The 23,285-nt window shown below is 36.6% G+C and overlaps 2 protein-coding genes across 2 annotated transcripts; both read right to left on the reverse strand.

Moving 5' to 3' along the window:
• Positions 1-237: 237 nt before the first annotated feature.
• Positions 238-14,522, reverse strand: LOC110044561 (cysteine--tRNA ligase, cytoplasmic-like). Its single transcript, XM_089289749.1, has 25 exons — positions 14,193-14,522; positions 12,680-12,768; positions 12,038-12,134; positions 11,306-11,404; positions 10,753-10,818; positions 10,298-10,384; positions 9,691-9,741; positions 9,033-9,122; positions 8,768-8,856; positions 8,049-8,170; positions 7,827-7,930; positions 7,246-7,286; positions 6,917-7,004; positions 6,407-6,514; positions 6,156-6,281; positions 5,649-5,746; positions 5,158-5,198; positions 4,863-5,011; positions 4,264-4,332; positions 3,537-3,618; positions 3,217-3,297; positions 1,380-1,447; positions 1,224-1,283; positions 1,017-1,100; positions 238-629 (listed from the first exon to the last, which is right to left on the reverse strand). Exons 1-25 carry the CDS (start codon positions 14,400-14,402, stop codon positions 495-497), a joined length of 2,334 nt encoding a protein of 777 aa, XP_089145875.1. The 5' UTR covers positions 14,403-14,522; the 3' UTR covers positions 238-494.
• Positions 14,523-15,305: 783 nt separating this feature from the next.
• On the reverse strand, positions 15,306-22,981 carry LOC110044562 (transmembrane protein 41B-like). The gene is made up of 8 exons (XM_089289767.1): positions 22,930-22,981; positions 22,713-22,837; positions 20,806-20,929; positions 20,034-20,162; positions 19,606-19,699; positions 18,987-19,091; positions 17,842-17,980; positions 15,306-17,053 (listed from the first exon to the last, which is right to left on the reverse strand). The coding sequence occupies exons 2-8, from the start codon at positions 22,834-22,836 to the stop codon at positions 16,884-16,886; spliced, it is 885 nt and encodes a 294-aa protein (XP_089145893.1). The 5' UTR covers position 22,837; positions 22,930-22,981; the 3' UTR covers positions 15,306-16,883.
• Between the last annotated feature and the right edge of the window lie 304 nt (positions 22,982-23,285).

Genomic DNA, 23,285 nt, shown 5'->3' on the forward strand with positions numbered 1-23,285 from the left:
GTACCGCTTGTGACGTCATGATTTTCGCGCCAGAACATATCTTTGACCAACCTCGATCCCAGGCTCTCTCTCCGTGGAACCCTTTGTCATAAGGAAGAAGGGTCTCTTTCTTCGGCGACAAGGAAGGAAAAGGAGAGAGCGCATGGGATCGAGGTTGGTCTTTGATGGTCAGTTGATGAGTTGGGGAACTTCTTACAAGCAACCAATCAACGATATTTTTACAAAAAGACGGCAAAATGTCAAGTATTTTTTTTATTGCATTGCACATTCAGTTAGAGCGACAAAATAAATTCAGTGGTTACAGTCGAACCCCTATTAAACAGCCAACCATATTTGGCGGCCAGTAATCGACGTCCCGATGAGGGCTTTTCTACTGTTTTTACCTCCATTAAGCAGTCAGCCCCCTTTCAAGCGGATACTATCCATTTCCCTGAGGGTGGCCGTTTAATAGGGGTTGAACTGTATTTAATATTATATCATTTCTTTTTTTTATTTCACTCTTGTGTTGAACCGTTCGCTGTTGCTTGGCTCGTGTTGTATAGTTTTTCTTGTTGTTGGTACATTTTCTTTAGCTTCTTGATCAGCTTGCCACTAAGTGGCTCCCCAGTCTGATCATGAGTAGGAACTCCCTGGAAAAACAATTGTATTAAAAAATTAAAAAAAAAGTGCTGAAAACTATGTAAGAGAAAGAGAACAAAAAGACTACCAAGCCACTTTTTGTACTATGTAAAAGAGTGGAAAGAAGGTTGAATGGAACAGTTTATACTTGGCAAGTTATTTTATATATAGATCTGATCACATGTGAGGTACATCTATCTCGGGAAACTTGCAGAGTGTTTGATTGTCTACAGAAAAACATTTTTCAACTGATTGAAAAACCGAAACCTTCCTGACAAATTCAGCAACATCTCTGAAAGTGGATCGGCGAAATGCTGAGCATGTTAAAAACACTCAAGCGTATCAAACCTCATTGTCTAAGTTTGAAAGAGAGAAAGGATTTATTTAATGATTCTGACCTGCTCATCAAATTTAGAATACTTGTCTGTTTCGTGTTTAAACATTTCCCACGGAGGAATTCTGGCTTTGGCTTCTTTAGCAGCCTAAAAAAGAAAGGAAAATACAAAAAAAAAAACAAAAAACAAATGAATGCAAATTTGTCACTTTACAACAAGAGCGCGTCTTGCTCCAAAGTTATCAGGAAGATGAAAGTCGTCGTTTGATACCTTCTCTGCTTCAAGCTTTTTCTTGGCTTCTTCTTTTTGTTTTCGTTTCTTTTCTTGTTCCTGAAACAAAACAAAAAAGAAACTAAACAATCAATGCTCATAGGACTAAAATTAAGGATAGGATTAAAAAGAAATGAGGGCAAACAACCGAAATACCTCTAACTGCTGCTGCTTTTCTTTCAGTAAAGTTTCTCTGTCCACAAACTTTATAACCGCATGATCACCTAAGAGACACACCAGTTGTTTTCGCCTGACTGTTACAAGTAATTCCCATTTAGGGGTTAACCATTTAACTTTTGAAGGGGTGTGTGGCTAATTTGGTACAGGCACCATTTTTTTTTAAATAACCCTTTCATGTCTAGGAAATTTTTTCTCGGGACGCGTGTCCCCTGTAACATGCTATGTATCGGCTCACTGAACATGCGTCAACTTGTTTTCGGCATTGTCGTGTGCATGAAGTTTTTTTGGTACAAGTATGCTTGCAGAATATTGTTTTTCAAATCACCCACCCGCCCTCAAAAATCCAATGGTCCACCCCTTACTTCATTTTTGCAGTACTAAGTGACTGGCGTAAAAAACTCGAGCCACTTTGTCATCCTATCAGAAGCAAAAACCAAAACCAATCGTGACGCGCTCGCAGACATTTTCCCGCGCTTTGCGTCAACTACATTACTATTATTACATGTATTTGCTGTGTCATTTCCCGGAGGGGGGGGGGTACTCCCTTATATGGGCTATGCAGGTGTGTGCGGCCCCAAAGGCAGTGTTTCCGCCAGAGCGCGCCATTGCGGGAATCCCGCGCTACAATCAGAGATGGCCCCCAGAAAAACGAGAAAAGGGCCAATTTGGCCCTTTCCTTTTACAAGAGTTCAGGCTTAACACAGGCATAGTATTTTAAAAGCCATCCCAGGGCTCGAAATTGCGGCCGATACGATCGCTAATGCAATTAACATTTCATCCTTGGCGACCAAAAATTCTGATTTAGTCGCCATAATGGCGACTACATTCTCTGTTTTGAAGATCAATAACGGCTATTTTGTCACACATTATGTCCTTCTAGAAAATCATATTGAAAGATCTTTGCTTCTAAAACATTCAACATCAGAAAAGAAGTTAATCCGTCATTTTGCTTTGCTGTATTGATTCTCTCACATCGGAAAACTTCCAAATGGCTGGCCGTGTTTGAAATCGCCCTATAATGCATTGCAAGCCCTTGATCATTAACTACCTCATGTATGCCTAAGAATTGTTCTCTTTTAATGCACGGATCCTTCATACTAGTATCTGATTCAAAAGAAACTTTATTGAGTAGAAAGACTTCAAAAAGCACTTATTAAATTTTATCATAGATCCTAATAAACTGCTTTATTTTCCTTGGTACCCTGATACATTTTTTCCTTCTGTAGCTTTCAATTTATTGGCCCCTTTCCTAAAAAAATTGGCCCCTAAAAAAGGTCTTCAGGGGCCACTTTGGCCCTTAAGTAAAATTTTCTGGCTGAAACACTGCTTTCAAAGGGTAGGGTCTTTCAGCCGTTTTGGTCATAAATAGGGTATGTTTCTTAGAAGAAGCTACTTTTTCATCATTATCAATAAGACCAACAACAAAAGCCCTTCATAACGTATGTTTAGGGCAACTGTGCCAGCCACAACGGTCATAAATAGGGTGTCGAATTTTTGGCCAGGCCATAAAAAGGGTCGCAAAAATCGCACACTTTGGTCATAAATAGATTAAGGGTTTTGGGAAGCGGGCCCCACACACCCACCCAACTATTCTGGGAGTACCCCCCCCCCCTCCCTCCACCACCCCGGGTGTCATTTGTGTTTGACCAGACTGATTATTTGGTTCCGGTTTAAACGACACTATCAAAAACCGTGAGCGAACGAAGAGGCCTGGAATCAAAGAGCACAACACTAGCCTTTGTTAACTCAATGGAATCATAACATAACAGCATTCAAATTAGTAAAACTGTCGAAATGAACCCTCCACACTAACCTTCGACGTCCTCCAGTTTTACTCCTAGTTCTGGTAAACTGTCATCCCTCAGTCTATCACAAGCTTGGAGGATTTTAGTCACTACAAAACAAAAAAATGTTACGTTAATTCCAACCAGTTCCATTTCTTTCCGAAAAAACTTCTAAAATAAAAACGCATGACGAGGCCTTGAGGCTTGGAAAAATCCCATAAGGCAACATTCATCGCTTAGTCCTACATAAAGTTTTTCAACTTAATACTGTTAAACTACGTCATTCAATTCAGTTATTTCCAAACCGGACAAGTATGTACTTGGTTCAAACTGGATAAAGTCGGTTTACCTTTTACTTCTCGTGCCACGTTCCTGACCTCTTCTCTAAAATCGGCAAGTAGCTGCACATATGGCATTGCAACCTCTTCGTGCTACAAAAAAAAAATACACACATCGCTTCTTGCTTACTGGTGAGAAAAGTCTGACGAAAGCACAACAAGCTGGTCTTGAAATGCCCTTCCGACATATATTTTAATTTTTTGTGGCTTTGCACTTGCGCAATTCCACATTTGGATAAAAGACGCATACGACAATATAAACCAATCAGTGCGTGGTTACAGATTTTTTCTGACCAATCATGCGCAAAGCTAAATCCAATTTCCCTCGCTCTGAAGCATCCGCGATTTTTTTATTAATCTCTCATTGGTTACTGACAGCAGTGATTGACTTTGTATGGTTTTATTCAGTTCTGCGCTTAATACGCTGAATTGGCCTACAAAATGTCTCCTATACCCATGACAATTTCATTGAATCATTTGTATTACTTTCAGGAGGAACCAACCGATAACTTAAAACTTAATTAATATTGGAAAAATGACACTTGATTCAAAAGATTACAAACACAGTAACAAATAGACCTTTTTTAACGATTCGGCGGCCATTTTGAATTTTATATTATGGGATGCTTAGGGGGCAAATACATACTAATTTTCCCCTGAGCTTCCCACGGTGTCTTTCAAATCAATAGAAATCAAAATGGCCGCCGTATAGGTAAAAAAGTATATTATGTGTCTTACATTTGCTGCTGCAGTTTTGCCGGCAACAGGAAATCCAATTGCTTGTTCTTCCTCGATCGCACCGAAAATCTGTATCGATGAAAAAGAAAAAAAATTATTATAGGACAGGAAGGATCGAAAGAAAGCAAACTAGACTAATGTACAGTGTCTTGGCATCAGCTAGTTACATGATACTAATTCTCAGAAAAGCCACTAGCATTGCAGGAGTTCGTTGTCTATTACGGGTTCTCAAACTCATTAATAATTCATCAAGTTAAAACGAAGAAAATCACAACCGTGAAAGAGGTTTGGATACCCGGTCTTAATTAGCATAGATTTTGACGATTTTACTTCTCCGTTTACTCCTTAGTTTTTGCTTCGATTGAAAAGATATATCAAACACTCGAGACAGTGTTTCATCGGCTATCCAAACACCTCGAATTTCGTCAAAAATACTCCGCTGCGCGTCGTATTTTCAACTCTCTTCTCAGTGTTTGGATATCCCGATGAAACACTGTCTCTCGTGTTTGATATATTACATCTAAATGGGAAAGTCGGCAAAAACTAATTTCTATACGTATTTTGAAGCATGAGAGCTAAGATAGGGCAATTTAACACACCTTGAGCATTTGAGTGAGATACTTAGCAATTCCTTCAAGCAGCTGATGATTTGGGGATTCTTTCCTCTCCTTTTTACTGCTGATGTAGATGTTCGCTAGTTTTACCAGTTCTTGCATTTGCCGCAAGGCTGTTGGTGTGTCAATTGAATCTACAAAAAATAACAACAAATAACATTTCTTTTTCCTTTGCAAATTATCAAAAGAAGCTTAATTATGACAAAATGTATTGATTATGTTCACTGTTCAATATGTTATGAGGACTATAAGGGATGTTTGGGTGAATTCTTGTACTAACCACATAGGGCATCATGTACAGCTGCCTTTTTAGCCATGAACCTGAAAATAAATTACAGGATAACAGATGTTGATTTATCAGACTTCATTTCGTCAGTTCGCATCTGCAAAAAGCCATGCTGACTTTGTTTTACTTTAATGTTTTTTCCACATTCTCTCTTGAAATTCAAGTTCCCATGTTGCAGTCAATAGAAATCCTGTATCTAACGATACAAGAATTGTGATCTCCTGATGCTATCCGACTGCCGTTTATTTACGTTTGCGTTGTGTTTTCGTTATTTCCGCCCATTGTAGCTCCTGTTACTGAGCCATAAACAGGCGAAATTACCAACAATAGCTTCTATCTCCCGTGAATGGTTTACACTATTTTCAGACGCAACAGACCTCTTTTTCTTTTTCCTGTACCTCATAAACATGCAAGACATGTGTTTTAAAACCGTCAGAGTTGTTTACAAGTGCCAAGATAAATCGATTTTAAATATAAATGCTTACTTTTCTTGAAGATCTTTTTCTAGTTCATGGTAGTTGTGTGCCGATGGCGTCGTGTCCTCTGGTTTTCTAAGAATATCTTTCACATTCAAGAAAAAGTCCTGAAAAAGAAACCAAATAAGTACAATCCTGGACCGTGAGTTTACGTTAAAGGAAAGCTCAAGTAAACAAAGCGTATGAACTGTAGCTTGGGTAAACTACTTTAAATAGAGTGAAAACAGGGAAATTGATTTAGTACGAGTTGCTTGCTGACTTCAGTCTGCTGTAAATGCAAACAATTATTTAATGAATAACAAGCAAACAGACGGACAGACAGACAGGCAGATGGATGGAAGGACGGACGGACAGACAGACGGAAAGATGGACGGACGGACTGTTGGCGAGGGGAAGTGAAGAAATAAAGAAATACACGAAATACCCTAACAAAGAAATACAAGTAAACTAATGATTCTAAAGCAAATACATAGTCTATGAAGAAGGGTCGTCGAGTGTCTTGGTTACCAGACTTACATTAAATAGTTTGTCAGTCTGCTCTGCTTCACGAAGCACGTTCTCACTGTAGTCTAGTGTAGCGTTCCATGCATGAAGAAGAAAAGCAAGTCTGATTTGTCTGGCGGAGTTCCTCGCCAAAGCATCCTGAAAACGTCAAAGGAAAACTTGTGTTAATAAGCACTTACTCTTTCTTACTCTGGAGACTGAGTCAAGACAGGCCAAATTGATAAATAGCTAAAGAAATGTTAAAAATAAATTACGAAATATACTTTGATTGTGATGAAATTTTTCAAAGACTTGGACATTTTACATCCTTCTATCGTCAAATGTCCAGCATGAAGAAAGTAATGGATCCACTGACAAACACCATAATGAGCCTGTAAAGATAAACAAACAAAAAACATTAAAAAAACAAAAAATCATCATAAAAACACTTGTGAGTGAAATCTATTGCGGACTCATGATCAAGGAGTCTGGGTTCAAGCACTGGCTGTAGCAATTGTGTTGTGTCCTTGAGCAAGATGTCCACTTTACTCTCACAGAGCCTCTCTCCACCCGGGTGTATAAATGGGTACCAGTGAATTTAATGCTGGGGGGGTAGCCATGCAATAAACTAGCATCTTATACAGGTCGGAGTAGAAATACTCCTAGTCTCCTAATGCTATGGAAACTGGAGTAAACACCAGCCAAATAGACCACCAGGCTGGACTGCTGAGTTAATCTTCAACGAGTGATGAAAGTAGAAAAGAAGTGACTTACTAAAATAACGAAAATTTTACCTCAGACTGTGCAAGTTCATTGTCATGGTGAGGAAATTTCAAATCTACTCCACCAGTGTGGATGTCAATGGAGCTGCCTAATACCTCACTAAAACAAATGATTAAACAATGTACAACTTATTGTAAGTTATCCAAGTCATCTCGATTAGTCATCAAACATTTCAGGGCACTACTAGTTATCATGAATAAATTATTATAAGAATTGCTATCTTGTGTCATGTATGTTAGTTCATTTTTGTGAGAACAATGCTGGACATGAATCAATTAAACTTTGTCTGTAAAAGATTCAACGAAGATTTTCTAATGATTTTTTTTGAAAGTAAACAAACCTTGCCATCACAGAACATTCCACATGCCACCCTGGCCGGCCCTGTAGAGAGAGTTAATTAACGACAGAAAAATTGCTCATACTGTCAATGCAAATGCATAATATTACAAAAGCTTTTATCCAACAGACTCTTTCTATTTAATTAATGACAAGGATGGATAAACAATGCTTGATTGCTTGATATTGCTTGATGGCTTAACTGTGACTGTCTTTCTGTCTGTCTGTCTGTCTGTCTGTCTGTCTGTCTGTCTGTCTCTCTGTCCATCCATCTGTTTCTCTGTCCATCTGTTACAAACTGGGTTGTAAATAGGAAATTGGCAAGTTGAGGAATCATCACTGGTTCATTTTCCCCATGAGAGAAATAGGTTAGGAATTATGAGGACTACAGACAGTGAATTCATGAGAACAGGGCTGGTACATAATGTTAACTAGCAATTATCATTGAAATTCCCTCCTTATAGCATAGCACTCTATGCTGCATGATGGTTACTTTTCCCCAGGGATGTTGTTCAACTTTCCCCAGGCATGTTATTTACCTTTTCCCAGGGATGTTGTTTACCTTTCCCCAGGGATGTTATTTACCTTTCCCCAGGGTGAATCCCAAGCTGGTTCTCCTGGTTTACTAGCTTTCCAAAGTGCAAAGTCACGCTCAGACTTCTTGTCTCCTGGATTTTGACTGAGTTCTCCTGTTCACAAAAATAGAAAAAAAACCCTCAATGTATGAAATACAAAAATCTACAGTTGGCAAAACAACGATTTTCTTGTTTTCTCATAAGATGACCGTGTATACAAAGTCTAAAATACCTTCTCCCTCTGCCAAAGCTTCCAGATCGCCAACTGCTTCTGGGACTAACCTGGCATAGGCATGCTTACCACTGGAACCAAACTTGATGGTGTCAAAATACACTGAGCCATTGCATTCATACCTGGGGCAAGACATTTGTTATTACTAATAAGTTCATGCTTATTGAACTTAAGCTTATAAGTGACAGACTACTAATGCATGTAAGTATCAAGCACTTTTTAACACTTTTCTTCCCTGAAGCACTTGTGTTAAAAGCTGCAAAAGCCTTGAAGTTCATTTTATTGTGAGCAACAATAACTGAATGTACATGTATTGGGCAAGTGCTATCACAGACTTTTAACTAGCCTAAGGGCTATGCACCCTGTTATGTAAGAGACCAAAGAGTTCCATTTGGCCAGAGCTAATCCTGGAGACTTCTGAGGAATTAAGCAACCAGGAGAGTTTCTACTCCAACCTGGATGAGATACTTAGTAATCCAGTTGGATGTCAGCAGGTCTGCACTCTAAGCAAAAAGTGTCAAGTGCAAAGAACACATTGCAGTGACCAAACTGGCTAAAACTGGCCAAACTAGCTAAAACCAGTCTAGCAGGTGAACCATTAGGCCCTTGCACCACCCTACATAAAACACCATCGCATGATCTCCCTTACACACCACATTTTTAATCAATAATAGACCTCTTCAACTCCATTATGAATTCACACAAATACCAATACTTACGCATATCCATTGTCAATGACTCTCTGAATGAAAGTCACCACTTCAGGAACGTACTGTGTAATGCGTGTTAAACAGTCTACAGGAAGGATCTGAAAATTAAAGGAAAACAAGAAAAAAGGCAGACTATAGTACACTTTAGGTAATAGATGTTACATTATGATCAATGGGTGGTTACTGCTAAGCCTTTAGCTCTATTATGTTGACTCCACTAGGACAAACATGCATGCAAAACCCTATTTTTAATAGACTTGTGGTGTACACATACATTAAGAGCTTTCATATCTTCATGAAATTCATTCTCCCAGTGCTGAGTGAGCTTTGCAAATATTCTGTGGTCTGTCACATTGGATCCAAACTGAAATCAAGAGAATTCATTCTTATTAAATATTAAGTAACCTGCAAGGTAAGCTGTACGTAGGAGACATAATGGCCTAACAAATAGTGCGCTGAAGTGCAGATCACAAAGTAGTTTGTGCTACATGCAGCACTTTATGGAGCATTAAGTTGTGTTCTTTGGCAAGACATGACACCTTTCTTCACTCAGGAGTATAAAACTCAGTAAACAATGGGTAGGGCTTTTGGAGAAGCAAAAAATAATTAATTAAAAATAATTGGAAATTGTGTACATTATGGCCGCAGTAGTAAAGGCAAACACCCTTCATAGACCTGTATCTCACTTTAATTATGTTACAAGTATTTCCTGTGTAACAGTTTTCATTTACCGTAGGTTCCAATTCTCAACGCAATTTTGTGGACCTTTTCCATTGATTCTGCAACCCGATTAAGGTACCAGCCACCCCTGTCTCCTTTCAAAAATACTGGATCTGCCCCTAAAGGTCAAAAGTCTGTCTATTCATACTCTGAAGGCACATTGCTATCCTCCTGGTGTGAAGATTAAGATCATTACAAGTACATTTGCCTACCTGAGAGTCTAGCCAGGCAGAGAGAGGTTCAGTGGCTTCACTCAATAATTCCTGTCAAACACAGATCAAATTTACATTATCTGGTAATCAATGTGACTTAAATCCCTGTCATTAGTACTGACAGTGTAATCGTAATGTTAAGGCCTGGCTGTATGGGCTTCTTTAAAGGTCTTTACACCAGACTGGACCAATAAATTAAAAGTCAAGACGATGCTACCAACTACACCAAACATGGTGAAACTGATAATAGCCTCAAACTTAAAATGCAAATGTTGTTGAGTGAATGGAATCTAATAGGCCCTTTGCACGATTCGGTCATATGGTACAAAATCACACATGCTGGTGAGCAAGTTGCGCAGTGGGACTTCCAAAACAATGCAACTCGTACCAGTATACCTGGACCTGCCTTTGTTTTGGAAGTCCCACTACGCAACTTGCTCACCAGCATGTGTGATTTTATACCATGTGACCGGATCATGCAAAGGGCCTATTCCTATAAAAGCTAGCTGGGACAGCAAGCGATACAAACATGAAAGGTTAACTAAATAAAAACCTATGAATTTGAATTAAATAAAAAATTTCATCTTTGTAAGCATCACTTTCTTACCTTAGTTGCTAATTTAACAGCTTCTTCGGAACTACCACTGGTGGCTTGTAAATCTTTTAATCTTGAACTGCAAGATTTAACTTTTTCCTGAAGAAAAAGTAATATGCACTTGAAATCATCCCAACTCCTGTTTTATAAGCATAACAATATTATTATGCATAAAAACAGCTCCACACATTTAATAAATAAAAATTTATAAAGGTAGTTAGCATTCTATCACCAATGCTATTCTCGTACTGGCTATGCTACTCACTATCTAAAGCTGTTGAAGAAAGTGAGTGAGTAGCCTAGCAGTGTGTAGCTGTTAACAAAATGGCAGCCCCTTGTTTGTGTTTTGTATTGTCTGTGAAGTTGTCTAATCAAGTTATTTTACTTGTCAAGTTTTGAATGACTAGTACATTTATACCAATACAATTAGGTTCACTCTCACTTTCTATGCGTGATGGTACACTTACAATTATTCTAAGATACATATTCTTCTTGTCTTCATCTGTAGTATTCTTCATTTTTTCTGAGTAAGGCTGAAAAAATTTAAAGTACATGTATCTGAGTTCAAGCTGAGTCACCTGTGTGTACAATCATGTATTTTCTAAATAATTTTACATATGTTTTTTTTTACAAAACAATTAAAATTTCACATAAAAAAATACAGACTAACTTCTTAATAAGAACATCAGAAGAACAGAGTTGAGTGTCCATAATATGGAATTGATGTGTCTGTATTATTTATCAGTTATTTTGGTAGGAATTTAATTTTACTTTGTTTTTGTTTTGTTTTTTTAGAAACAAAAAAATTATCTGAATTGCGTTTTCTCTGGGACCAATAAATTCCTAAGCACCTCTGCACTGTTGCTATTTTACTCCTTTCCCCAAAAAAACTCTACTAAAATGCAAAACAACATATGTACATGTATGGTTCATTCATTCTTTTTTTCACTCTCATGCAACTATTAAGTCTCTACATCACGCTATTATTAATAATAAATTTATAAATCTTTTCTATCGTACCTCTAAGGCAGTATTTACATCTTCTAGTATCTTTTCTGGAGAATTGTCTTCCTCAGTATATTTCTCTAGTAAGTGATTTCGTCTTGCTCTGAAAATAATCTGTCAGAGATTATCAACAAAAACAGTTAATTAAGAGAATGAAGCATGGGACAATAGTTTAGCAGTTTATACATCAGTCAGCAAGAACTAGATTTGGTATACCTCCAAACTCAAATATGCTTTTTTGATTGGAGGAGAATGTGTTAAGTGACATGCATCAAAACTCTCTAACTGAGTCCCAGGGCAAACAAAACTCACTTAGTGTAACTCCCTGGTGAAACAAATGAACTTTTGACTCAGGTTGTGCACCTTGAAACTGCAACAAATTTGTTTTGCCAGCTGCCATCAAGCAATCTTATTTTTTCCCAGTTTTTCAGTTTTGAGTTGGGAGGTATAACAAATCATTTAATGACTGGCCCCACAGGAGACATGTACAGTGAGTTTTGTTTCCCCTCGACCCTCAAATTATGTTCTCCTCTGTGTCACCTTGGGGAACATTGAGGGTCTCAGGGAAACAAAACTCATTGTTTCCCTTAGGGGCAGTCATAAGTGATTATTGTTCATACCATAGAAGAAAGAACTAGAAGAAATATTCAATGTAAAGAATCAGTTCTTCTTGCAGTTCCTTTCAATAATGTCATGTTTTTGCTACTGATGGTAGTCCCTCGACCTTGTGAATTATATCTGTCATACCTTGTCGTCGATGTCTGTAATATTCATTACATAGAACACATCATAGTTAAAGTAGGACTGAAGCACTCTTCGTAAAATATCAAAGGTAATGTACGACCTGAAATGAGGAAAAGAAACAGTGAACATTGATAAAAACAAGAAGTTCTGCTACAAACAGGATAACACCTCATACTGTAGACATGTTTTCAGGTGCAGTATAAAAACTTGTAACTCTTGCAAGAATGATTGATTATCAAACATGACTCACATGTCATGGTATCAGACTGTTGAGAGTAATCCTATAAACTAAAGATGCTTTGAGAACTCATGAAACTCTTCTCCACCATGCATGAACAAAAATCAGTGTCTAATTTGCATTAAAGAAATGGAAAACATGTAGCGTGTTTCTGTCGAGTTATAGAAACACAAGTGGAAGTTTGGGAGAACAAGAAATGCTGTGGGAATACGAACCGCAGGCTTTTTCGAGTTCTCCCAAAGTTTCACTAGTGTTCCTTTAACTTGATAGAAACACGGTCGTTGCGTGTATTTTCTGAGGACTGTTTTCTAAATAATAATGTTATATAGGTCAGGACTGCTAGTTGTATGTGAACTAAGAATGTGCTGTCATTCTATGTAAAATGGCATAGAACATTGATCAAATACCTTGCATGTCCCATATGAGATGCATCATACACAGTTGGTCCACAACTGTACCAAAACACTCTTCTCCCATTTTGGGGAATGAAAACATTCTAGTAGGCAAAAACAAGTTTCTCTATAAAATTAAATGACTTTATGATTTATTCTATAGACTGAGGGTTCCCTATTGGCTGTACTTAGTCTCTAATTAAAACTTATACGTGAAATTATTTTTGTGTAATCTTCATGATTTGAGAGTAATTAAGGCCCAGATTTCTATGTGAATTGTGTTGTTCGAGAGAACATCCATACCCCTCATCACAGAAAGATTTTCAGTTTGAAACTCCTCCTCCCTCCCCTCTAGAAATTATTCTAGTTTAACTTTCATTTCAAAATTTTTGAAATGAAAGTTACCACCCAACTTAGGGAGAAGGGGTGGGGGCTGGGGTATGGACATGCCATGGGAATGTACTATTTGTTGGTAAAAAATGAAAACATAAAGTAAGCAGTGTTAATAGCTGGGAGACCCAAATATAACTGATGAACTTCTCAAACTCATTAATAATTCATCAAGTTTAGCCAAAGGAAATCATGACTGTGACAGTGTTTGGATATCTGATCTTAATTAGCATAGATTTTTACAATTTTATTTCTCTGTTTTCTCCTTAGCTTTAGTTTTGATTGAGAAGATATATCAAACACTCAAGACAGTGTTTGACCACATTTCTAAACACCTCTAAGTTTGTCAAAAATACTCCACTACGCGTCGTATTTTCAACTCTTTTTTTCGGTGTTTGGAAATGTGGTCAAACACCGTCCTTCATGTTTGATATATTACTCCAGTTCTGTTTTCTGATCATGAAAGCAATATAAAACCTACCTGTACTGTAAATGGGAATAACAAAATTTTAATTTTTCTTCAGTTTCCAATCAAAATTTTAGGCTACTTTTTTCTAACATGGGGGTGGGAAGGGACAAAGAATTTTATATTAGCCATCATCCTCTAGCAGATGGAAAATAGTCCCTTTGAAATTTTTTACTTGTAGTTTTCTAAAACTACAAATGGACTATTTTCCATCTGCTAGAGGATGAAGGCTAATTTTTCTTTACAAAAATATTTTCTCACAATTTATGCACAAATCTTAATTAAATTTACGCTTTCTCTAAACAAAAGATAAGTTAATCGTAGGAATAACTAGGAGCATAAAATACATTCTCTCGTTCATCAAAATGGCATTTATCAACCATCCAGCTGTAAATTATTTATAAGTTTATCACGAAAAACAATTTATCCCGACAATTAAGATCAACACGGAAATAAACAACTAGCGTGATTTACTCTGAATAGATCAATGTGGAAAAAAAGCAGCAGTGATTTGCTCTGAATCATAAGTAAGGACGGGAGAAAGGTTAGACGTATATTGATTTGATTGGCTGCTTTTAATAAAGAAGTCATGTTGCATCAGACAAATACAAGCTTATGTTAGCTTATAACCTGGAGAAAAAAATTAACTGGACGAAAATGACAACAATTTACCTTTTCACGAGTAAGGCTGTTATAAAGCTTTAGCTCTCCATCCCCTTCTGGCTTAATCCATTTGGGTAAGGATTTTCCAGACATTTTATCCAAGTCGCCGGAAGAGAAACACAACCTCCTTCGGACGACACCGACTGATGAAGGTACAAGCGCACAACTTTGTTCGTGGAATTTTGTGAAGGCTATCAACAGACGCTTGACTCTTAACATAAAAGCTCTTTACAGGAATAGTGATGATATGTCGCTGATTTCTGATTTTCTTCGGAATTCGGCGTTCGTAAGTTACGAAAAATTCATCTCACGTCCGCCATATTGTAAAACATGCAATTAGTGCCCAGACTCTTTCGAAAAGAGATTTCTTGAGAGTTTAGGGAGCGGGGTGGGAAGCGGGGGAGGGAATGGGGGAGAAAACTTCTATGAAACTGTCAGCAGAAAAGTGGGATCTCAAAAGCCTCAAATTTTAAAGCAAAGAATGAAGCTAAACTGGAATTTCCAAAGGGACGAGGGGTCCAAGCAAAAACACTTTAATTTGTGTTATGTGAAAAACACAATCCCAGTAATGATAATAAAACAGAATTCTTAAATGATAGAACTAAAAGCTTACAAATATCAAAACCAATTTCTTGTTCTTTAGTTATGCAGATTTTCCCCCCTTCATCTTAAATTCATTCCTCTCACACCTACACTCTCTCTGCTCCACGATAGTACACTAAATGCTTTCAAACATTTTTAAAAAACAGGCATAGTATCTAGGCTGCAAACACAGACCGATTTCTGGCTTTTGTTTCACTCTATTGAAAATATTCGGCGGCATGAAACAAAAGCCAAAAACCTGTCTGTGGCTACGCCCGAGTATCTGGCTTATCAAAAAAAAAAAAAAATAATGACATAAATAATTTATGGCTTGTTGACCAGTCAGCACAATGTAGCATCTAAGCATCTAATCTGAGTGATAAATTGTTTTAAATTACTGGTAGCACATTAACACAAGAAATACTCCTAGTCACTTCATGCTACAGAAACCGTGATGAGGTAGCTCCATCCTGATGGGCCACTTGGCTCGTATGCAGACTTTACTTTTCTTACATTAACACAAACAACCATGAACAAGTGTTTAGCCAAAATTGCATCCATTTTATTTGGTACTTACAATTTAAGTCTATAATTTCACATACCTCATAATTTGGTAATGATAAATAAAACTAAAAATAGCATTGAAATGTGCACATAGGAGTTTGATAAACTGTTAATTTAATAAGGAGGATATTTGTTGCTGTGAATTCATAATCCCATTGAATCTCATTGACTGTGTACATTTTATTTCTAAAACATTTTAGCTAATAGAGAGTTTAAGCATGATGTTTATGGCAGACAGCAAACAGCAAAGATTTACCTCTGATTTTTTATTCTTTTCTTGTAATCCTTAACCAAATCAGACAAAAATAGAAACATGTCTCCTATTCACCGTGAATACAAATATTTTCACTTTACTGTACACACAGCTGAAGACAGACAGCAAAAGTTTCATTTTTGCTGTTTGCCTTTTGCTGTTTGACATAACATCATGCTTTCTATCTCTAATGGCCATAAATATCCAGTAATGCATCAAATGAAAAGCATAAATTTGTCATGATCAGATCTGTATAAATTTTCACTAGTTAGTGAACCACTATTCGTAAAATATGAAGATATACACATTTTTTTAAACTTAAATAAGCTTGACTGGGTGAACAGTCAGTTGCATTTTGTCACTTTTTGTATAGAAAATCAATAACAATAAATACTAAGTACTATGGAAAGCAAAATATTAAAATTTTCCACACTATAGCTACTAATCCTTGTAATAACCTACAACAGTTACTGTCAACTTAAATTAAAAATCAGCAATGTATATCTTCTTGCACACAAAAATATACAACATACATATATAACCCCTCCACTGCCAAAAAATACTGAATTTCACAATAACAGTTTCCAAGATAAATAAAAACTAGGAACCCCTTTCATATAATTTTTCGGTCACGCCGTCCATTTTTGTTATAACATAAAAAATAATTTGCTGAGTCTAAAGAGAGTAAAGGAGAAGGGATGGTCTACAATGAATGAAGGAGTTCCATGTAGCAGCTTCCAAAACAAAGTAAGATCCAGAGATTGAAAATGGAATTTCAGCACTCCAAGATTCATTCAAAAACACATGTTAAACAATTTTCAATCTCCAAGACTTGTGTTAAAGTTTTTAGGCTTGATGAAACTCAAAAAATTCAAAAGACCATTTTGCACCCCTATCATAGTAAGGTCATTTGAATTTTCGTAGTTGAACCGCTGTACAATATTCAGCCTCGGCAGAATTACCTGGTGGTTGTAAAGCAGTTTCCAATGTAGGGAGCTTTGAACAACAGTTTAGTGTATGGATCAACAAAGGGTCAGAAATAACAATTCCAAATCATAGCATGTGTGAAAGTAGCCACTTAAGAGGGGTGATTGTTAGCCTAGAGGGTTCACCTTACACCATTTAAGAGAATAACTGATGAATTGTTTTCACAAAATTATAATTAATTGTGAGTTGTCTTTCCTAACTCCATGTCTATGCCTAAAAATAACATTGTAACAACTTTAAATTTATAAAAAGATTCCCACCCTACCCAACCAATATATATTTCCTAAAACATTCAGTCATTCTTAAATAATTTGTTATTCTATCTTTGCCTTGAGTTGTCTCTTGAAGATGACTGGAGCTAATGACAAGACAGCACACACCACAACAATCATAATAGACTTGAAGGACATCACATCTCCTGTGGTCGTTAGAACATACAACTCAACTCCTGCACTTATAAAGCCAAATGATGGTGGAGCTACACCTAAAAAAAAAAAACAAAATAAAAAAGATGTTTCATTGTCAAAAAAAAAAAATAATAATAATTACAAATAATAAAAATAATGATAATAATAATAACAATAATAATAATAATATTATTATTATTACTATTATTATTATTATTATTATTATTAATTCTGTAGTAATATCATCATGTCTATGCACCGGTATTGCTAAGGTCATTAGTTCAAATCCGGTTCAAAGCCTGATTTTTTTTTTTCAGGTCTTTTTTCAAGTAGTGTTATGGCTGCATCATGTCTACAATTATCATAATAATAAAAATAATGATAATGATAATGATAATGATAATAACAATAGTAATAATAATGATAATGATCATGATGTTGATAATGAGAATGAGAATGATGATAATACTAATAATATTACTAGGAATTAGTTGTTCTTCAAAATTCTTTGGGCTACACAAGTGCATGTTAACTGTTACCTTAAGAGGATATATTTAAATTGGTCAAGTTTTAAGAAAGCTTTATTATTTTTAAGCCTAGGGTGCTTTTGCTAATGGCATGAACCCTCAGCTCTTGAAAGCAGATTTCTAAATGAATCACCATCCAGGGTTGAAATTTGCACTTGCCCAATAGCACAAGTGAGTTGCAATTATTTCAAGAAGTACAAATTGTTGTAAAATTGTGGGTGCATTCTAATAAAGGTCCCTTGCCCAAATGATGAATACTGTCAAAAAGAAGTTTAAATCACTGATTGGAAGTGAAATGATAACATACAGAGTGTTTAAAGAAAGCTCAAGGAACTTACCTACAAATGTCCCAACAAAAAAGGGCAGAATTGGTACACCTATGACTGGTGACGAAATATTGATGAACCAGTTGGGTAAAAATGGAGTGATGCGCAAGAATATGATGTAGCTTAAGAGGTTGTCTCTGTGATGGTTAACCTGCAACAAAATAATTGTACATAGTTATCTCCAAATAACATACAATTATGCATTGGAAAGGTACTAAAACTATGTTTTCCTATCAATAAAAGAATAGACAATAAATTGTTGATGTTAATTGTAATTATTGCCAGCACCATTTGTAAGCAATATAGCAGTACCTATGCAGTTAAAAATATTTTTACTCCAGACCAAATCAAAAGTTGTCACAAACTCAACTCGATAGTTGAAATATTAATATTATTACAGAAATAGTTACATGCATATCTATTTTACATGTAGGCTGTGCTCTGGTAAAGGTAAAGTCTGCATATATGAGCCAGGTGGCCTATCAAGCTGGAGGGTATCACGGTTTCTGTAGCATGAAGGGACTAGGAGTATTTCTACTTCTACTCCTGCCTGGATGGGATACTAGTCCATCGCAGGGTTTTTCCCAGCATTAAATTTGCTGGTACCCATTTATACACCTGGGTGGAGAGAGGCACTGTGAAAGTAAAGTGCTTGCCCAATAACACAACACAATTTCCCCAGCCACCGCTCAAACCCAGACTGCTTGATCTGGAAATGAGCGCAATAGTTAACCATGAAGCCACTGCGCCTCCATGGGCTGTGCTCTGGCATCGCCCAATTTCTCAATCATGGACCAAATGTTCTTTTTGTGCAACAAGATTCACCTATACTTGTTTGCTTGTTGTTAGAATACACAATATTGGAAAACTTGGATTTCATAGATAGAACCCAGTGGGATTTCATTATTTCATTCATCCTAAGAAGGAGGGCAATAAAGTCCATCTGGGTAAGATACTGACTTATATACTGATAAGACTATTAAAAAAATGCCAGTTGAGCTGCTGAGACAAGACTAGCAAATTTGCATCCCCACACTAGCAGTCAGTTATGTCATGCCTCGGCCATAAATCAATGTTTTCTTATAGTGAAGTCCAAGCCGTATATCCAGTGTGAATTGCGGGAGAATACTGTGCAATGTTATCATCACTAAATGTACCTGTTCACACCACTGAGCAACTCTGTCAGGCAAGTAATATTGCACAAGTCGTCTACCAACCAAGTAGAACAATAAATAACAGAATGAAGCGCCTACACTGGAACACTGTGAAACAGAGAAACAAGTCAACATGTTTAAGCCTCAGGTTAGCAGAGTGACAAAATGTTACAGAAAGGACAAACAATGCTTTTTGTACTTTCCACATCATAATAATTGAACATGTGGTTCTTGAAAATGCCCATGCCCACCCTATATACATGAAAGAAGGTGATTAGAAATTCAAAGGAAGGAGGGAGAGGGCAGAAAATGTCGGGTGGGGTGGAGTGTTCGAAGCAAAAGACCTTTCACGAAAGTGGGTTACGGGTATTTTCTGGAGCAATATACTGATACCCCAGTAAATGATAATTAAAAATAGATTTTCAGGCACAAAATTCATTACAGGTACAGCCAAGAAATTTCACCCAGCACAGCATACAGTACGTGTTTGAACAACAGTTTACAATAACTTAAAAGGTAATCTTACTTCATGTGAAAACAACTCAGCAACTTTAATTTATTCCTTATGCCATTACTATTAAATTAGTCATAAAAAGGCTCCAATTATTCACAATACACTCACCAGACATACAAGAAATAGTGCTAATGGAAATGGAAATAAGAATCCAGATAAAATGCTTAGAAATATTGACCCAGGAATGGCAAATGTCTGCAAGCTATACATTGTATTAAGGAAAAAAAAATCTCACCACAGGAACATATACTGAACATTACAGAATTGACATAATGTAAAATTAATCCCAGATTTAACTATCACCAATATCTTATTGTTGACTGATACTAAAAGATGAGATAATTTGTAACTTGCTTTGAATATTTGAGCTCAGAAATGTAATGTCAGTGAGTTTATTAAATCCAAACAAACGTTTCAAGTAAAATGATTACTAAACCTTTCTTTGTGTATTTCAAAACCAGGCTCTTATTAGTTCTCTTAATTATTATTTATTATAATAGATCTACATGTGTAGACAAGCAGCACCAAAAGGATACAAAATATAAATAATGACAAATCCTAGAAGAACTTGAGTGAAATATTCATCATTGTAATTAGACAATGCCATTCCTAAGCCTTTAGCATCTTCCATGTCTCTGGGAAGTTTGATCCTGGCCTTGTCTTCTCTATAAAGGATAAACAAATGTACATTATGATCACAAAAACAGCGAAAAAAGAAAATGGATCTTTGTCATTCCTGGAGGCAATGACTGCACTAATCAAGACAGAACTACACTTGATGAGAGCATGTCTGATTAAAAGTCATTTTCAATCAAAAATGAGACAAATATTTATTATGCAAATAAAACTTCATGTAGATTCAATCTCAAAGACACCAGTTCATGTCAATTCTTCTCTGCTACTGTATTTCTGAAAAGGTGGGTTGATATGTGTGCTTAGATTTGTGTGAGAATTTAAGGTGAAAATGCTATTTTTGAATTATTTAGACATGCAATACTTCATAGAAATTCTGCAAACTTGTGAGACAACATAATAAGAACATTTTAACGATCATTAATTGCAATTCTTTCAAACTTTTCTCCTGAACAAATTATATTCAGAAAAGTGTCTAGAAGCCCCCTTTATTCGCTCACAAAATTTCATATTCGGTCTAGCAATTCTGAGCAAAAATTATTTGATTTGGATAACATAGTTGGATGTCCATTTTTAGGCCAATTTTTCAAAACAGCAGAGTTTTCCTTTGTGTAGGAGAAAGTAAAAATACTGGATGAGAATAACTATTTATCAGATCTTTTGATTGTGACTCACGGTCTTAGCTGGGGAAAACTCCAATAAACAAAAGCCATTGCCACAAGAGAGCCTAAAAATATTAGTCCCAGGAAGATAAAAGGTCCTGTGTTGCTTTCCACCTTTTGCAATGTTTCCCTTGAATCTGAAAAAAAGAAAGAAAGAAAGAGTCACAGCATGGTGAACAAGTTTAAGTTTAAAGATGTTTTGAGAAGCGTACAAAAAAATGCCAAAAGCTTACCACCCATGTGTACAAATGGGTACCAGCGAATTTAATACTGGAGGGTAACCCTCCGAAGGACTAGCATCCAATCCAGGGGGGAGTAGAAATATATTTTTTAATTTATTCCTAGTTGCTTCATGCTACAGTTACCAGCCTGATGGGCACCTTGGCTTGTACGCAGACTTTACCAAGTTTACCACTGTTTGATCAAAGCTTAGTGTGCTTTGGTAGGACAGAGGAAAATTTGAATTCATGAGCACATCTATTATTTTGTAGTTTCTCCTTCCTTCATGTGAAACACTGTGAACTTTGACAAACTTGAATAGCAAATTACAGTTAAACCCCACTATTTCAAACTCTCGTGGGAAATGTAATATGGTTCAATAAAGTGGGGTTTCAAAATAGCGGATAATAAATGATTGAAGGATAAATCCAAGGGATCAAACTAACAGGGAATCTGAAATAACCGAGTTCAAATTAGAAGGGTCTAACTGTACCAAAATGCATAATACCATGCATTGTTGTGTACTCTTAGACAACCTTTCTCAAATACAGCCATAAACGTAATGACTGTACCTTTCACATCTGTCATTTATTTATAATAATTTATATAATTATTATTGAAAGAGGTGAAATTATTACATCAGCATCTAACAATTCTTGAAAAATGAAACAAATGAAATGGATCAAAATCTACCAATCACAACCCACAAACATGACCTTTTAAGCTCTTGAAGAGAACATCTGTTACTTGAGAGGTCTACCAAGATGATTGACAGGTCCAGAAACACAACCAGAGTATGTAATTTTGCCAATCCAGTACAGTAGAACCAGTCTTAAATATGAACCAAAGGGGCAGACCCAAGTGCCCGTGTTATGGAGGTGTCCGTAATCTAGAGGACTTGGGCTTATATAAATTCTGGTCTCTCTGAGACCAAGTGAACTGTCCGCAATACAGAGGTCTGACCTATACTACAGAGGTGGCCGTAAGGGGAGGTTTGACTGTATATTACCCTAAGTGTTGGACCAGATCCAGTTTCCAAAGCTCCATTTCAGTCCCGTAAAATTGTGTAATAAATCTCTTATTACCCGTGATTGTTGTATTGGGAAAATACCGGCTCTCAGTCTATTCTCTACAGACATAAGCATGCTCCATGCATTTTGCTAAATTATATTACATGATATAAGTACAAATTATATACCTTAGAAATAAATGCTATATGCAGGACTAAATTTTCTTTATACCTAAATTACAAAATCAACAAAGTGCCAAGCAAACAGGTGGCAAGACAGGCAAAAACAATTTTCAAGTGAGCCTCTTGATGTAGGAAAACTTACGCTTAAAATTAATGTTCTGACTATCACTAGCAAAAGGAAAATTTAAGTTTAATTAGCTGTATATGCGAAGAAAATTGCAGGGGTTTTTTTTACTACAAAGGTTAGGCTTACTATTAGCAGCGAGAACTAAATAAAACTGATGAATCTGCAGTGCTATCCACTCGACGATTTCAAATGAACTTTGCTATGAAACACAATTTATTGCAATAAGCAAAAATGGTCTTCACATGGTTAATCGATTTGCTCATATTTTTGACAACACATCGAATATTCCCCATCAGGACCTGTGATTATGGCCAAAAAGCCTCTAAAGACAACAAGCGAAAAAACATTGAACTTGAACTCGGGTACGAAACTTATGACTTACTTTTGAATGATGGTTCGGCGTGTGTCTTAGATGCCATATTGTTGACGTGGTTTGGATAGGTTTGCGGCAAAGGTTCTCGTCCTTTGATTTTCAGCAGTTCGTTGGGAAGGTCTTTAATTGTCATCCTACCAGAATATTGCAAACGTTTGCACAAAAACACAATAATTAGGGCAAAACTCCAGCTGGAACACCTTACGTCATGTGTACATATACTCACCGGCGTTTCTTGCAGGATGACCTTAGCAACCTGGCATTTGTCCCATTGAAAGTGAAGAGGAGACCCTTAGGAGTTACTGTTTCATTTGGAAATTTTCCGAATATTTCTTGGTAATTCAGTGCAAGCGAAATCACTAGCAATTAAGTTGTAACAATACGGCCAAAGTTCAGGTTATTTTTTCGCCATGAGGCCAGGCACCAAAAAAATTATCTCTCAAAAATTTTGCTGCTGTTTGGGTTGCATTGACGGCTCATTGATCAGATGTCTCCTGTGCCTCTGTCCAAAGAGGAGCCATTTTAATTTGAAAGGGAAACGACTAAACAGGGTAGGAGGGTAAGGAAAAAACTAAAAGAAAG

This window comes from Orbicella faveolata, unplaced genomic scaffold (genome assembly GCF_042242905.1).
Source record: "Orbicella faveolata isolate gen_17 unplaced genomic scaffold, um_ofav_v1 contig_2, whole genome shotgun sequence".
In the NCBI taxonomy this organism is placed as follows: Eukaryota; Metazoa; Cnidaria; class Anthozoa; order Scleractinia; family Merulinidae; genus Orbicella; species Orbicella faveolata.

Excerpts from the sequence above, each read along its gene's own strand:
- LOC110044562 (XM_089289767.1), bottom strand. The coding sequence starts at position 22,836 with ATGACAATTAAAGACCTTCCCAACGAACTGCTGAAAATCAAAGGACGA. Across the intron at positions 19,700-20,033 it reads TTTGTCATTATTTATATTTT|CTTGCAGACATTTGCCATTC; the intron begins GTATCCTTTTGG and ends TACAATGTATAG. Across the intron at positions 19,092-19,605 it reads CACTATTTCTTGTATGTCTG|TGTTCCAGTGTAGGCGCTTC; the intron begins GTGAGTGTATTG and ends TCTGTTTCACAG.
- LOC110044561 (XM_089289749.1), bottom strand. The coding sequence starts at position 14,402 with ATGTTAAGAGTCAAGCGTCTGTTGATAGCCTTCACAAAATTCCACGAA. Across the intron at positions 5,747-6,155 it reads AGACTGACAAACTATTTAAT|GACTTTTTCTTGAATGTGAA; the intron begins GTAAGTCTGGTA and ends TTTCTTTTTCAG. Across the intron at positions 3,619-4,263 it reads GCAAAACTGCAGCAGCAAAT|CACGAAGAGGTTGCAATGCC; the intron begins GTAAGACACATA and ends TTTTTTTTGTAG.